This window comes from Paramisgurnus dabryanus, chromosome 20 (assembly GCF_030506205.2).
Source record: "Paramisgurnus dabryanus chromosome 20, PD_genome_1.1, whole genome shotgun sequence".
Classification (NCBI taxonomy): domain Eukaryota; kingdom Metazoa; phylum Chordata; class Actinopteri; order Cypriniformes; family Cobitidae; genus Paramisgurnus; species Paramisgurnus dabryanus.
Genome location: NC_133356.1, coordinates 10,617,265 through 10,632,636, shown reverse-complemented (window position 1 = coordinate 10,632,636; position 15,372 = coordinate 10,617,265). Strand labels below are relative to the sequence as shown.

At 36.1% G+C, this 15,372-nt stretch overlaps 1 protein-coding gene and 1 long non-coding RNA gene across 3 annotated transcripts; one reads left to right on the top strand and one right to left on the bottom strand.

The window, feature by feature from the left end:
* The first annotated feature begins 1,522 nt into the window (after positions 1–1,522).
* On the top strand, positions 1,523–9,374 carry LOC135787553 (uncharacterized). The gene is made up of 8 exons (XM_065297515.1): positions 1,523–2,131; positions 2,202–2,314; positions 3,079–3,182; positions 6,279–6,453; positions 6,542–6,656; positions 6,747–6,832; positions 6,937–7,025; positions 8,462–9,374. Exons 1-8 carry the CDS (start codon positions 1,637–1,639, stop codon positions 9,187–9,189), a joined length of 1,905 nt encoding a protein of 634 aa, XP_065153587.1. The 5' UTR covers positions 1,523–1,636; the 3' UTR covers positions 9,190–9,374.
* Positions 9,375–12,601: 3,227 nt separating this feature from the next.
* LOC135787552 (uncharacterized) lies at positions 12,602–15,028 on the bottom strand. 2 transcript variants are annotated; one of them, XR_010547099.2, is made up of 5 exons: positions 14,984–15,028; positions 14,698–14,782; positions 14,216–14,296; positions 13,537–13,593; positions 12,602–13,439 (listed from the first exon to the last, which is right to left on the bottom strand). It is a non-coding gene; the product is annotated as an uncharacterized lncRNA (long non-coding RNA). The 2 variants fall into 2 exon arrangements; XR_010547098.1 differs by lacking the exons at positions 12,602–13,439; positions 13,537–13,593 and having other exon boundaries at positions 13,600–14,296.
* Between the last annotated feature and the right edge of the window lie 344 nt (positions 15,029–15,372).

Sequence of the window (15,372 nt, the reverse complement as noted above, 5' to 3'; positions counted from 1 at the left end):
TTACCAACAGAGGATCGATACAGACCTTAAATATCTGCACTACTGTTTTGACAACTACATAAATGTTTACAGCCTTAATAACAACATGTCACTGTTTGCTGCTTTCTAACATCTCCCTTGCGAACGAGGTGGACTTATATAATGAAGTTATCCAGAAGTTCAGATAAAAACTCTTTTCACATTTGCAAAGATGGATTTGTACGTTGTTTTCTGTGTGTTAGGGAAATGTTAAGTTGCATATGTTTCAGAAAATGTGTTTACCTCAATGTTATATAGACATATGCATTGATTTCGCACAAATGGAAGGGGTAAAGTATTTATATTGAAACAAGAAAGGACCATTTCACTTATTTATTAAAGATCTAAAATCGTTCTGTAGGGCAGTTGATTAGGTTGAATTTTTTTATGGTTTTGTATTTATTTATAGTGCCTTATTCTGGACAAAATAGTGAGATTTGCCTACATTCCCAATTAATAGCAGAAATGTACACGGGTGAATAAGGTCTTAATTTACTGCCATCACAGCTTATAGGACATCTGTTCTTTTCAGGTGTGCCAAAGAAATAGTCAATAAAAAAAAGGAAATACTGTTAAAGACTAAAGCAACATTTAATAAGTCTTTATGCAATGTTAAATTGTACAGTATGGTTTTTGCATTATAAATTGTCACCGTTTTTGTGTAATGTGTGAGAAAGTATGCACTGAAAGTGTGGATAGTGATTATTGATGAAAGATACTGTGAGTTTTCTATTTATACCTTACAAGCCTAAGAAACCTTAGGTTTGGATTATTGTCTGCAATATTTTGCGTGACTTGCAGTCTATTATTGTGAACTCCTGACATAAAAAATGACTGAGGAATGGTCTCTGGAATTATGTGTTTACCCAACTGATAAAGGTTATTGAAATTCATGGCTTTTCAAAGGAATGTTTTTGTTTCTGAAAAACCTGAAATGCCTTTTAAACATCACAGAGAATTACTAATGTTCATTACATGTATGTTATGGTCTTCATTAATATATGTGCATAATAGGCTTTATGCCCAGCTGCACTACTTCCTGAACTTCAGCCAGCTCCTTGTTTCCTGTCTGCCATTATTGGACAAACTGATTAATCCAGGTGTGTCTGATTATTGTTGTTGTGACTGAGGTCAGGCACACCTGGATAAATCAGTTTGTCCAATAATGGCAGACAGGAAACAAGAAGCTGGCTGAAGTTCAGGAAGTAGTGCAGCTGGGCATAAAGCCTATTGGGTATTTATATTGGCCTGTTAAATGTGTAGCCTACTGCAAATACGTTTTGTCTATATTGTTTATGTATTTGTTTAGCTTGGCATGTGTTGTAATTATTTCTTGCATTAAAACTTTGTGAAGAATCTGTGTGCCGATTTGGTGCCCTCTATCGACCCATATCACACGGTGTTTGATTTCATGCAACGCTGTGCAGACCGAACAGTGCGTGACGTCATCGTTGTCATGCGCAGATTACCTCAATCAACTTTTCACTGATAATAGACGATCACAGCTAATCACCTGAACGTTCAGAAGCTCGTTTGATTGTGTAGTTTGTAAAATTAGGATAAACGCTACCTGTAGAAGAAGCAAAACACATACATCATACTTAACTCAATTCCTGATATGAAAGAAAACACTTTCACTCGTGTAATTCTGAATTTAATAATTGCAATTGTCTTTAGTTCAAGATTGATTTACCGTGTCACGTCTCTACCTTCGGTCAATGAAAGAATCGACCACCCACGAACAAATCTCGATAAACACTCAGTGAAACTTCTGAGGGATTCGTTCATAATGACCCGAGACCTCATGGGCCAAAAACAACACACCGGGTCTAGAAACGGGTCGGTACCAGGGCGACTGCGGCTCGATGGCCAAATACGTGCCATGAGTGCACCTACTGACGATTACCTGAACAAATTCAACCACCTACCAGACGTGTCTGCGACTTGCTCGAGCACCGGTTTGGTCCTAAGGGTAAAGCGGATTTTTTACGGTTTTTCCGCCACCCCAGAGGAGCTGACGCTTGGGGAAACCTGCAAAAGTAACAGAGTGCTCGAGCCGCACAACGATCTGCTGTTTATTTACGCGCTCACGGACTGTCAGAGTGAAAAACAGGTAAGCTTTTATTTAAAATACATTAAATCTTTTTTTATTATTTAAGTATGACATAACTTCTACATTAAAGGTACTCCCTGAATATATCGTCTACAAATTTGTGCTTCATTACGTGCCTCTCTCTGACCGACACTGGTTCTGGTATCATCGAGTGAATGTGGCTGTGGAGTGTCGTTTTGAAAGGTAACATAATGTCAAAAAAAATTTAAATGTATGGCTTCCATTAATAAATATAGGCTAATTACAAACCATCAGCTGTTAACCATTAAAACCAGTGCTCAAATTGAATCTTCTGGGGGGTCCCCACCACGCAAAATGACATAGCCGCAAACTAAAAAAGGCAACACATTACCTGTAAACACAAATGTATGATTTATGTAATAATTCCCAAAATATTTTTTGTATAAAGGCTAGAAACAAATTTATTAAACATTTCAAAATATAAAATTCGACTAGATAGTACCTAAATGTGTTAGGCCTATTAGTGGTGTTTAAGTTGAGTGCATCATTTAGCAAAAAAGCTGTTCAAATTATTTGAACTAACATCAATTTCATTCACAAAACGTACTAACGTGTTTGTCAGCATTATCTTTACTAAAATAAAAATATTTGAGGGACCCCCTAAGTATAATTTTGACTTCTTATAAGGGGTCCCGGATCCCCCAGCCCCCCCTGAATTCGAGCACTGATTAAATCTATTACAAAATTACTTGTAGTGTGTGTGTTGAGTCTTTTACCAGTTGGATTAGATGTTCTGTTGGTTCCCATCCACCTAATTACCAATAGAGACCCACATAGACCCTTATAGTTCCCATTAAAACCAATACATTTTTCTTTAGTCATTAAAACCTCTAAAATTGCATTTCCTAACTTAGTAGGCCTAATTTCAAAATCACTGGCAATTGCTCGTGCCCCGCTAATGCTACATCTATGATTTTATTATTTAGACCTCATCATGTGCACAATCAAGTGGTAAGACCAACATGGGCTGTACCATTGCGCAAAAGTATCAGGAGCCGTTTGGGTGACTTCCGGATCCAGCTGATGGACGGTAAGATCATGCTGGTGAATCACACAGCAACCAGTTTCACCATGACCTGTCCTGTATGTCAACTCTTTTGAATCAACACTATTTGTAAATGATGTCGATTAGTGGGTTTAAATATGGAATAAATTCTGTGATGATGATCTGTATTTAGAATTTAACATCATCCCATAAGATGAGTACCCTTTCCAATCGCAAACTTAAATTGGAAATATAGTGAGTCACCCAACAAAGTTGATCATCACAAACTTTGAGAACTCTGTTACTTATACCATCAAGAAATGCAGTTTTAGTTTGAGTCCTTTTATAACATGTATTTGAAAACATAATCTTAAAGGGGACATTTCACAAGACTTTTTTTAAGATGTAAAATAAATATTTGGTCTCTCCAGAGTACGTATGTGAAGTTTTAGCTCAAAATACCATATACATAATTTATTATAACATGTTAAAATTGTCACTTTGTAGGTGTGAGCAAAAATGTGCCATTTTGGGCTGGAGTCTCTAATATTCAAGCTCTAAAGGGAGAATATACGGGTGTAAGGCGTTTGGAAAAATAGGTCCACAAGTTTACAACGAATCGTAAAACACCTGTTGGAAAGCATCTTTTGCAGCGATTTTTGTGTGAGCATATCAGTGAACAACCCTGACTGTTTATATAACCTAAAGATGCTATGTGAAAGTTTATAACAGAAAATAGTGGTTTTCATCTTGTCACTTTCTTGGTATAGAAAACAAGTTTGTACCCAAATTAGTCAAAATGGATTAATTGCGTTGTGGAACCACTCTTCATATATATCCAATGCACATACCTTTATTTATGGACGGGCTGCATGTTTAATCGGAAAAAGAATCACGATTTCGATTCATACATAAATGCGATCTTCATTTTAAATGACGGCGATTCACTTGCATATACAGTATTTCCCTGTATTCAGATGCTGCATTCACGTATTTACATTACAATACAAGATGCTATAGGCTGCGTCCGGAAACTCAAGGCAGTGACTCGTTGCCTCGCTGCCTCATGAGGAAATGACTTCGGAGGCATGAAGGCAGCTCAGAGAAAGGTTTTCGGACACACTTCAAAGGCAGCGTGTTTGAAATAGAAACAGAGAGCGCCTTTGTGATAACTAATCACATATTTGAAAACTACAATACATATTTCTCGCTAGAAATGTAATTAAAAGGTGTAAAAACTAAGTGAAAATCTACCTTTATTTACACAAAATTTGTGCTCCAGTCGCTTCCTTGGCCACCATTTTATTTTTTCGAACTCGACCAATCACGACCAATCACATTCTTATTGTACGCCCTCGCCCAAGCATAGGTATCTCAGGAGACAGGAAATAAACCTAACATTGAATTTGGACATGCCTTGATGCCTTCCTGCCTTGGAAAGCTGCCGCAGAAGGCAGCAATTTCGAGTTTTCGGACGCAGCCATAATATCAGTCAAACTTGCTACACGCACTCATACAGGGTAAAACCAAACCCCTATTCATTCACCAATCAGACCCGATCGTTTCTCTCCTCTCTCATCTCATTTGCGGCGTTCCGCTGTCACTCGCGTGACGTATAACAAGGCGGCAGACCTAAACGTGTTTACTTGGTGGATTTTTGGAGTGGCAATTTTAACAAAAAAGAGAGGATAAACGAGCATTATTGTGGAAAATCCTGGTGGCGACGAAGAAAGTGACGATGCAACAACATTGGTTCCGAAAGAAGGCAAGGAAATTAGTTACCTCGGTACGTTTCTAAATCGGAAGGCTTCAGCCTCCGGAGGTCGCATCTGCAGGCTGCATACGTCATCAAGCCTTGAGTTAACGGAGCATTACATTCGCAAGTCATAAACATACTACAACAATTTATAAATGACTAAAAATAGTAGTCAACTTTATAACGTTAATTGTTAATATTCTAAAATGATGATGCGCAGCTTAGAAATGCGACCTCCAGAGGCAGCCTTCAGATTGAGAAACGGCCTCTGTGTCACCGTCACAAGTTCACCATTAGAAAGGGTTTTTAGCACGAGGTGAACATTATAACATGTCTGCGTTTCTCTCCGATGCCTCAAAATGTTGATCGTTTAGCCTTTTAAAGGTTTAAGGTTTTTAAAGTTTTAAAGGAACACGCCCACATTTTGGGAATTTAGCTTATTCACCGTATCCCCCAGAGTTAGATAAGTCCATACATACCTTTCTCATCTCCGTGCGTGCTGTAACTCTGTCTGACGCAGCCTTCGCAAGCTTAGCTTAGCACAAAGACTGGAAGTGAATGGCTCCAGCTAGCATACTGCTCCCAATAAGTGACAGAATAACGCAATCATTTTCCTATTTATGTGTTGTGATTTGTATAGTACAAATAACAAGGTCATATGAGACACAGCCATATTTTAACAGTAAATATACTGGGAACTATATTCTCAGAAGGCGAAGCACTGCTACATGGGCGGAGTGATTTGCACAACTCTGACCAAACTCTCTGCTCCTCACCAGGTGCTGCGAGCATACAAATACAAATCCCAACACACAAATAGGAAATTGTTCATGTTATTTTGTCACTTATTGGGAGCAGTATGCTAGCTGGAGCCATTTACTTCCAGTCTTTGTGCTAAGCTAAGCTTGCGGAGGCTGCGTCAGACAGAGTTAAACCACGCACGGAGATGAGAAAGCTATGTGGACTTATCTAACTCTGGGGAATAATGTGAATAAGCTAAATTCCCAAAATGTGGGCATGTTCCTTTAAGGTTGGCCCAGGTGCTATTTAACAGCTAACAAATTTTAAATTACTCTAAATTTTAAGGGGTCTAAAACAAGGAAAAGAGACTTTTAAGACACTTTATTATAACTGAAAGTCCTGTAGCAAATCTATTTAAGTTAAGTGCATAATAAATGTTTTTGTTATAAAAAGAGAGTGAATCTGGTGAGAGAATCGGGATCTCAATTCCCACAGAGAATTGAGTTTCACATTTTAGCATGACTCGTGCAGCCCTAGTTAATACTGATGTCTGGTGAAAATGTTATGTGATAACCTCATTGGAAAAATATGTACTGAAGTTTTCATTACGTATTTCCTCCACTGTATGTGTGTGTGGGGTCAAGATTCGTGGTCTTCTCCAGTGAGATCTGCTGTGTATCTGCTGGGTCAAAGGGTGAATGTCCAAGTTTCAGCTCGACATCAGTACCCTGATGTCAAACTCTATATCAACAGCTGTTATGTGACTACCACCAAAACTTTGCACCGAGCCACTAAACATACCATCATAGACAACTTTGGGTAAGTGGGCCAGGATGAATCTGTCTTACTTGAGCAACATATTTGAATGCTGATTCACTGCCAAACTTTTTCCCTTGCGCACATGCAGTTGTTTTCGAGAAAGCCGAATAAATCCGAATGCTAGATTCAGGATTACAAAAGCAGACAACATTGTTCAGTTCTTCTTTAGTGCTTTTCAGTTTATTGAAGCTCCAGATGCCCAGGTGTGTTTGATTTTATAGTTAAGTTTTGAAAAGGTTTTTATGGTTCATTGCGCATGACGTCATTTTCTAGTTGTGATTTGTCTGTTTTAGGTCTCACTCCATTGTGAGCTCTCTGTTTCCGGTGGAGGCTCGACTCCAGTGCAGAAGGCTTGCTTCTACAACCACATAAAACACAGGTTTAAAAGAAAAATCATGAAGCATTATGTTCGGTCACAAATGGCTCTTGAACTGCTTTTATTTTGAGGTTTATTTGATATCACGACACCGATTTCTTTGACAGGTGGATCTCTGTGTTTGGTCATGATTCTGTTTGTGACTGCTGTGACTCAGTCTGTAATCAAACTAAATCCAAGAGATTAATATATGAAGGCAAGTACAAGCAAGGTTGTCAAAGGGTTAGTGTTGACATACCTGTGTGAAATTGACCAAAAAATTACTGCACATGTACTGACTGAGTAAAAAAAATAAGTGTGTTTTATGCGAAAGTCACATGCTAAAAATAAGATCTAAAAATCTAAAGAATGTATGCTTAAAGGGACACTCCACTTTTTTTGAAAATATGCTAATTTTCCATCTCCCATAGAGTTAAACATTTGATTCTTACCGATTTGGAATCCGTTCAGCTGATCTCCGGGTCTGGCTGTACTTTTAGCATAGCTATAGCACAATCTATTAAATTTGATTAGACCATTAGCATCGTGCTCAAAAATGACCAAAGAGTTTTGATATTTTTCCTATTTAAAACTTAACTCTTCTGTAGTTACATTGTTTACTAAGACTGACGGAAAAATTAAAAGTTGGGATTTTCTAGGCAGATATGGCTAGGAATTATACTCTCATTCTGGCGTAATAATCAAGGACTTTGCTGCTGTAACATGTCTGCAGGAGACACAGATATTATGCTGTGCTTGAAAATAGTCCCCTGCTAGTGAAAGTTACCAAAGGGACTATTTTCGGGCACTGCGTAATATCATTGCGCCTGCTGCAGCCATGTTACAGCAGCAAAGTCCTTGATTATTACGCCAGAATGAGAGTATAGTTCCTAGCCATATCTGCCTAGAAAATCAAAACTTTTAATTTTCCGTAGGTCTTAGTACACGATGTAACTACAGAAGAGTCAAGTTTTAAATGGGAAAAATATAGAAACTCTTTGGTCATTTTTGATCGCAATGCTAATGGACTAATCAGATTCAATGGATTGTGCTAAGCTATGCTAAAAGTGGTACCGCCAGACTCGGAGATCAGCTGAATGGATTCCAAAACGGTAAAAAAAAAGTTTAACGCAGGCGGAGCTGGAAAATTTGCATATTTTAAAAAAGTAGACTGTCCCTTTAATATTTATATATGCAAAAGCCTCTAAATGCCACCTCTGTCAAAAAATGTATTACGTCCATCATATACTACAAAATTTATTCAAATCCACTTAATCCTGGCTTCAAGTCATTCAGAAATACCACTTTGGTTTCAGAATCCATGTCAGAAGCACTTAGTGTTTTGCATCTAAGCTCATATAGAGATAAAAAGAAAAAGACCGATATCAAATACTGTTTGCCATGTCCTGTTATGTTGCTTAACCAATTTGAACGCAAAAGCGGATAAAATATACTCTTTAAAAAATCGTACAAAAATCTTTTTGTTTTTTTACAGTTTAAGCACATCATGGTTGACTCGCACAATACTAAAAATCATTTATAGCACTATAAATGTTTGTATAGCTGTAAAAAATTTAAATAGCTCGATTATATATTAGAGCATATCTTCCTTGTCAAATGAATTTAAAGCATAACCTCTCATTTCTGTGTTAGGGTTCGTAAGCAGTGATCAAGTAGTCTTCACTGATCCTGTGACTTCTCCTTTCTCACATCTTGCTGCTTCAACTTTGGATTCCACACTTTTGGCTCATAACACAGATGATGCTATTTGGTTTGAAGCCAAGCTGGCCAAAGATCCCCAAAGGTCACATAATCACAAGGATTTTGTTGCTTCTGTCACTTTGAGATCTTCTGAGGACCATGCTAAGAAACATGAGTCTCACACCAGCAATATGGATTTCAAAGAGGGTGATGTGGAGATTCTGATGGCTACCAGTGAAAGCTTTGTAAAGTCTGAAAAGCCAAAGGAGAATACAAGGTTGAAAACCAAAGAAACCAGGCCGGAAGTCGTCTCCATGGAGCCTGCTACATCTTTGGGCTGGTCACAACACGGGATGAGACAGAATCTGATGAAGGGGCAGAGTTCCTGGCCAAAGGAGGTTTTTGGTAAGGGAAAATATCCAATAAGGATGACCGGTTTGGTCGATGAGACAGTGGAAAGTTCTACAATGGATGACTCGACACTTGGTGAAGAAGAACCACGTGATGTGATTCTGTCATCCTTTAACACAAAAAAAGGGCATTTGGGTTTCCCATCATATTTAGAGTCTGAAGAGGAATCAGAGTTTCAAGTTGGACTGGATGAGCTGATGGAGAAGGGTGTTGTGAGAAGTTTAGACACTGCGAAAGACCCAGAATATTATTTTATTTCTGACAAATGATTCAAAGCTTCTTGAACCGTCTTTTTTGTTTTTGTTCTTTTGAGGAATAAACAAAACAACTGGGTAACACTGAACAATTAAAGTTCATATTTCAGAAAATGTTTATTCTTTACTGATCAAAATTTGAGACTTTATTAGGAATGGAGAGTCGTGTCCATATTTTCCCTTTTATATAATCCTATTTAATGCACTTGCATTGTAAAGTTTGTACAAACATGTCCACTTGTCCCATTTGTGAGTCAGAACATAGTTCAAAGCTTCACTTCAAAGCTTGTCTGTTTGACCCATAACCAAAAACAAGTATGATTTTTATAGTAATTGCGGTCAACAAACCATACAGTAGTTGAACTCTGATTCAAATACCAATACAATAAATTAATTAAAAATAAAAGGCTAACTTTTAAGAATAGCTAAATTAAAATATACTAAACTTAGCATTAAAAATGTCCAAAAACAATTTTTTGTTTAATTCTAGTTCTGGTGAAACAATAATATATAAAATATTTTAAGAACTGTAATGTACTTTGTTAAACCGGCAAGCAGAAAAATATTTCCAAATAATTTAGCATTACACATACAATATGACCCATTTTGATTTTAGCAAGTATGTTGCTTAAAACTCATGACAATATCAAATGAATACTCTTCAAATGCTTTCACATGAAGCGTGACAGGTGTAACAGTTTACCTTTAAAGTAATCTGACATACAGTGATTTAAAAAAAGTGTTGCCCCTCCAGATTTATTTGCATTTGTCACACTTACGTTTCAGATCACCAAACAAATTTAAATATTAATCAAAGATAACACATGTGAACACAACAAGCAGTTTTTAAATGAAGGTTTTTATTATTAAGGGAAAATAAAATCCAAAACTACATGACCATGTGTGAAAAAGTGTTTGCCCCCTAAACCTTAAAACTGGTTTGTCCATCCTTGGCAGCGGCAGCATCTGCAATCAAGAGTTTGCAATTCCTGTGGAGGAATTTTGGTCCACTCATCTTTGCAGAATGTTTTAATTCACCCACATTGGAAGGTTTTTGAGCATGAACTGCCCTTTTAAGGTCATGCCACAGCATCTCGATAGGATTCAGGTCAGGACTTTGAGTAGGCCACTCCAAAGTCTTCATTTTGTTTTTATTCAGCCATTCAGAGGTGGACTTGCTGGTGTGTTTTGGATCATTGTCCTGCCACAGAACCCAAGTTCACTTCAGCTTGATGGCCGGACATGGTCTTTCAGAATTTTTTGGTATACAGCAGAATTCATATTTCCACTTTTCACAGCACGTCTCGCAGCAAAAAAGCCCCAGTCCATATTTTACTGTTGGTATGATGTTCTTTTTCTAAAATGTGGTGTAACGTTTATGCCAAATGTAATTGGACACATACCTTCCAAAAGTTTACATTTTGTCTCGTCAGTACACAAGAGTATTTTTCCCTTTGGTCTTTGGGATCATCAAGATGTTTATCTAAACTAAGACTGGTGAGGTCTGCAGTTCTTTAGATGTTGTTGTGGGATGCTATCTTTTGTGACTTATTGGATGAGTTGCTTATTGGATCGGTTGGCCACTCCTGGAAAGGTTCACCAAGGTTCCATTTCCCCCCCCATTTGTGGATAATGTATCACACTGTGGTTTGCTGGAGCCTCAAAGCTTAGACATTTTAGACATCTTTATAACCTTTTCCAAACTGATAGATTACAAATACTTTTCTTTCTCATTTGTTTCTGAATTTCTTTGGATCTCAACATGATGTGTAACCTTTGGGGATCTTTTGGTCTACTACACTTTGTCGAGCATGTCCTATTTAAGTGATTTTATGATTGCGAACAGGTGTGGCAGTAATCAGGCCTGCATGTGGCTAGAGAAATTGAACCAAGGTGTGATAAACCACAGTTGTTTTAACAGGGGGCAAACACTTTTTCACACAGGGTCATGTAGTTTTGGATTTTGTTTTCCCTTTATAATAAAAACCTTCATTTAAAAACGTAATGTTGTATTCACTTGTGATGTCTTTGACTTTTAATAATATTTACATTTGTCTGATGATCTGAAACATTAAAGTGTGACATATGCAAAAACCTAATAAATCTGGAGTGGGACAACATTTTTTCACACCACTGCAATTTAGGGTTGTGACAACAAAATCGACAGCAACAGTCTAGATAAAACTAGCAAATGGTCAAACAATGCAACAATTTATTTGTGATTCAGTGCATGCTGGGTAATCTTTTTATTTGGAATTATTAAAATGATTACAGCACTATTAAAATAGGATTTTACTCTAGTCTCATTTTAATATGACCAGACATTCTGTCAAGAAATAAATAAAAAATCAAGAACATAATTATATCAAATAATTCTATACAAAATTGTTCTCCAAATTGTAAAATGCCATAATTCTTGAAAGAGGACCTCACCAGATACTGTTAAGCGAGGGACAGACAATACTATTAGCTTTTTATCTCTTAATAAAAGGCATTGAAATACTAACCAATGAAAAGTATCAGCATCACATATTACTAAAAAGAGACATACTATTTGTTCAAAGCTTCTAATTCAAATACATTATTAAAAATAGTCCTTTATTATATTTTTCCTGCAAAATCTAAGGGCCAGTTGTTCAAAATGTTTAATCGGGATCAAAATAAAATCCCATGTTTTGCTATCCAGGTAAACATCCCACTTTTGTCCTGTTTTTTTTAAAGCAAAATTGGATTGGATCACCCTGATCCAGATACACACTTTTTCAGAATAGCAAATTTGGATTAGCCTACTACATCCTAAATGGGATCACATGTCAATGTTGGCTATTATAGCTACTTTGGTTAGTAATAGGTTAACTAAGTGTTTTTACTTGATAAGACAATAAAACACACAACTTTCCCTTACTTTTTATTACATTTTTGTTCCTGAAATCCACTCTTCTGCTGGGATCAGAATATCCTGCTTTTTGGGATCAAACAAATCCCAATCTTGCTAAATTGTTTTGACCAACACAATTGTGACGATTTGATCCACATTAAAACCTAGTTTGGATTTTGTGATTCAATCCAAATTCAGAATCCATTTTTTTATTATGAACACCCAGGTGAAAAAGAAATATATTTAAATAGTATTTTTTTTGGGACATACTTAATATATTTAAAAGCTACTATACTAAATGCATATTAAATGTATTATATTGAACCCACTTCAAATATATTAAATGCATTTCAATATATATTTAAAGTCAATTTTAATCTATTTGCATTATATTTAATATATTGAAATTGTGTTAAATTGGAACAACTTCAAATATATTTAGTGCAATTTAAGTGTACTTCTTTAAAATTCATTTGAAATGCACTTCTCATACACTTAAAAATACAGTTAGAATACATTTAAAGCTTAATTTAACTGTGCTTTAAGAACACTTTAATAGTACTTCAGCATATTAGAAATATACTAGCATTACATTAATAGAAATGTATTAGCATTATACTACTATTTTATTATAAAGCTGTTTTTAATATTTAAAATGTTATATTAAAATCATTAAATATTAAGACACATACACAGATTTTGAATACAGAACAATTTAATATACTTCATATTGTGTTGTGTACATTACAAAAATACCTAAATTAAATTAATCAAGCACAGAGACATACATAATCTCTTGACCAAAGAGAAACAATATAAAACAAATATCAGAGAAATGCAATTACAGAGCTACTTCTATCAAATTGTACAACATTAACATTAAATGTATTAATGAAAAGTACACTATGAATATGCAATCACTAAATATTCATAAGCAATGATTATATAATAATCATAATGTAATTCTCTGCATAAAAAGTTACTGAAAAAAAATGTTTTAAGTGCAATTTAAAGACTGAGTGCACAATGTTTGAAAAACGCTTTGGAAAAGGAAATTGGGCCGACTACCAAAACACACTTGTAGCCAACCAGCAGTAAGGGGTGTGTCTACTAACCGACATCCTTGCCGGGGTTGCGTATGTGTGTGGTGGCTCTATCAAAAGAAGGTCCAGATTCTATTGGGGTAGAGGCATGTTTGTTTAGGTAATTTCAAATGTTAACATTGGCTTTCAAAAATAGTGCACTCCGCCTTTAACCAACTTAAGATAAACCTATAAAAAGCTGAACTAAAACACAAAACAGTTTAGATGTCACATGTTTAAGTGGAGGGTCATTTCTTCTTGCAATTCAGACACCGTAGTAATTGAAGACTGCTTTATCACACGGTCTGTGAAAAGGAAACAGAATATACCAATTAACCAATAATGAATGAATAATTGGCATAGATATGCATGTATGGAAGTTTTGTTAACTTCTCAGTTTACCTTTTAAAGCTTGACTGTGTCCTCATCAAGTGTGTCAGTTTTATCTGTCAGAGCAGTCTAAAAGTGGGAATGAAGATAGGATTAGAACAGGCTCATGAAATAAAGCAACCTGTGTGTATTACAGGACATGTTTTACATTGATAATTGTGTTTTATTTGAACCTAGATCATTTTCCATTGTTTGTCTATTGTGGTCTTGCAAACTTAAGCTTCACCTCTGTTTAAGGAGATTTAAGGAAATCAGAAATGATGCCAAACAGGGCTCCAGACTGCTATCAAATGGTGGCCACCAAAATTTGAGAGTGTGCCACTGAATTTTACATCCGGTCGCACATGTGCGACCAGCAAATTTGACCTTTATTTTGTGATATGACACTGAATTTGAAAAAGTACATTGTACTTTCTGAATCTATAATTAAAGTATTTATTAGTAATACAGTATAAATTAGTAGACATGTGAATATTTGGTTAGCATGTTGTTTTACCGTGTGTGCCCCTTAATTTTCTGGTTGCGCCCCTAAAATTTTCAGTTGGGGGCCACTGTGCTCCTAGTAAAAAAAGTTAGTCTGGTGCCCTGCCAAATGGTATATGCAAGGATGACTAGGCCAAGTCCCTTACAGCTTTACAATAAAAACAAACGGTTTTTACAAGAATAATTCAAAAGGACAGAAATTAGCCACCTGGAATGGATGTGTTGCAAACGTTTTTCTTCCGAATCACTCCACAATTGTCCCAATTCAAAAATGTCAATAGCAGTTGATCTGAAAAACAACAGGCAGGTAAATGATGATTAATGATTTGTTTTCGTTTTAAGAATTATTTACCCCGAGTACAATATATTTAAGACAATATAATATAATCAAACCCAGCCTAGGCTGTTTTACAATCTCTCATAAAAGTATCCCTTCTTACAATGTCATTTTTGTGTCCATATGTAATTAGAAATACATTTAAAAATAAACAAAAAGACAATAAGGTTGTCAAGATTGAACTGATATAAACATTAGTCATTGAACATTACTGGAGTTATAATAACCATATGGTCATATCATGGTATTTTCAGGCAAGACAGCTCAAACATTCATTTTAAACTAACGTTAGCGTTGCAAGAGAAACATTAGAAAAACTTAAACGTGAAAACAAATAGCAACAACAAACTTACCACCAAGAATAAGTCTTTCTATGCGCTATATCTTCATTTGTTCCTGTCTACTTGGGATCTGGTTGGTCATATTTATGTCGCTGTGCTAAAAAAAACCGAAAGGTTTTAATGATTTCTGAAATGCTTAAGAGAAATGCCTAACTTTAGTCAGAAAATAAACATGTTCAAATTACCACACGCAACACAGACATAACGTTACATAAAGAAGCTGGGTTAAATGTAATTTAATGTTTACTTATTTAATAGTTAACTTAATAAAGAAATGCGAAAATCTGTCATCACTTACCCTCGTGTTGTCTCGTTCATCTCCAAACAAAAAGCGAAATACTTTTTCCCTTGACGTCAGATCCACTAAAACTGCTCATATTTTAAATCGAGTTGTTTTATCTTAGTCCTCTGGTGAAATACGATCGCCGATTAATTAAATAAATACGTTTAATGCAGAGTCGCCATCTAATTTAACAGTTTATACGTTTAACGCAAGCAACCACATGCACCTCGTGAACTGAACTCACTGAACAACTACAGGGGCACGTTCAATCTCACACCGGTGCACAACGTTTTGCTACGGTTTCCGGGTTGAACGACATGTTTCCTTGAAACGATGTGCAACGGAATGCAACAGGTTTTAGAAGCGTTTTCTCTTGTTTGGTGGGTGTGTCAGAAATGTCAGCC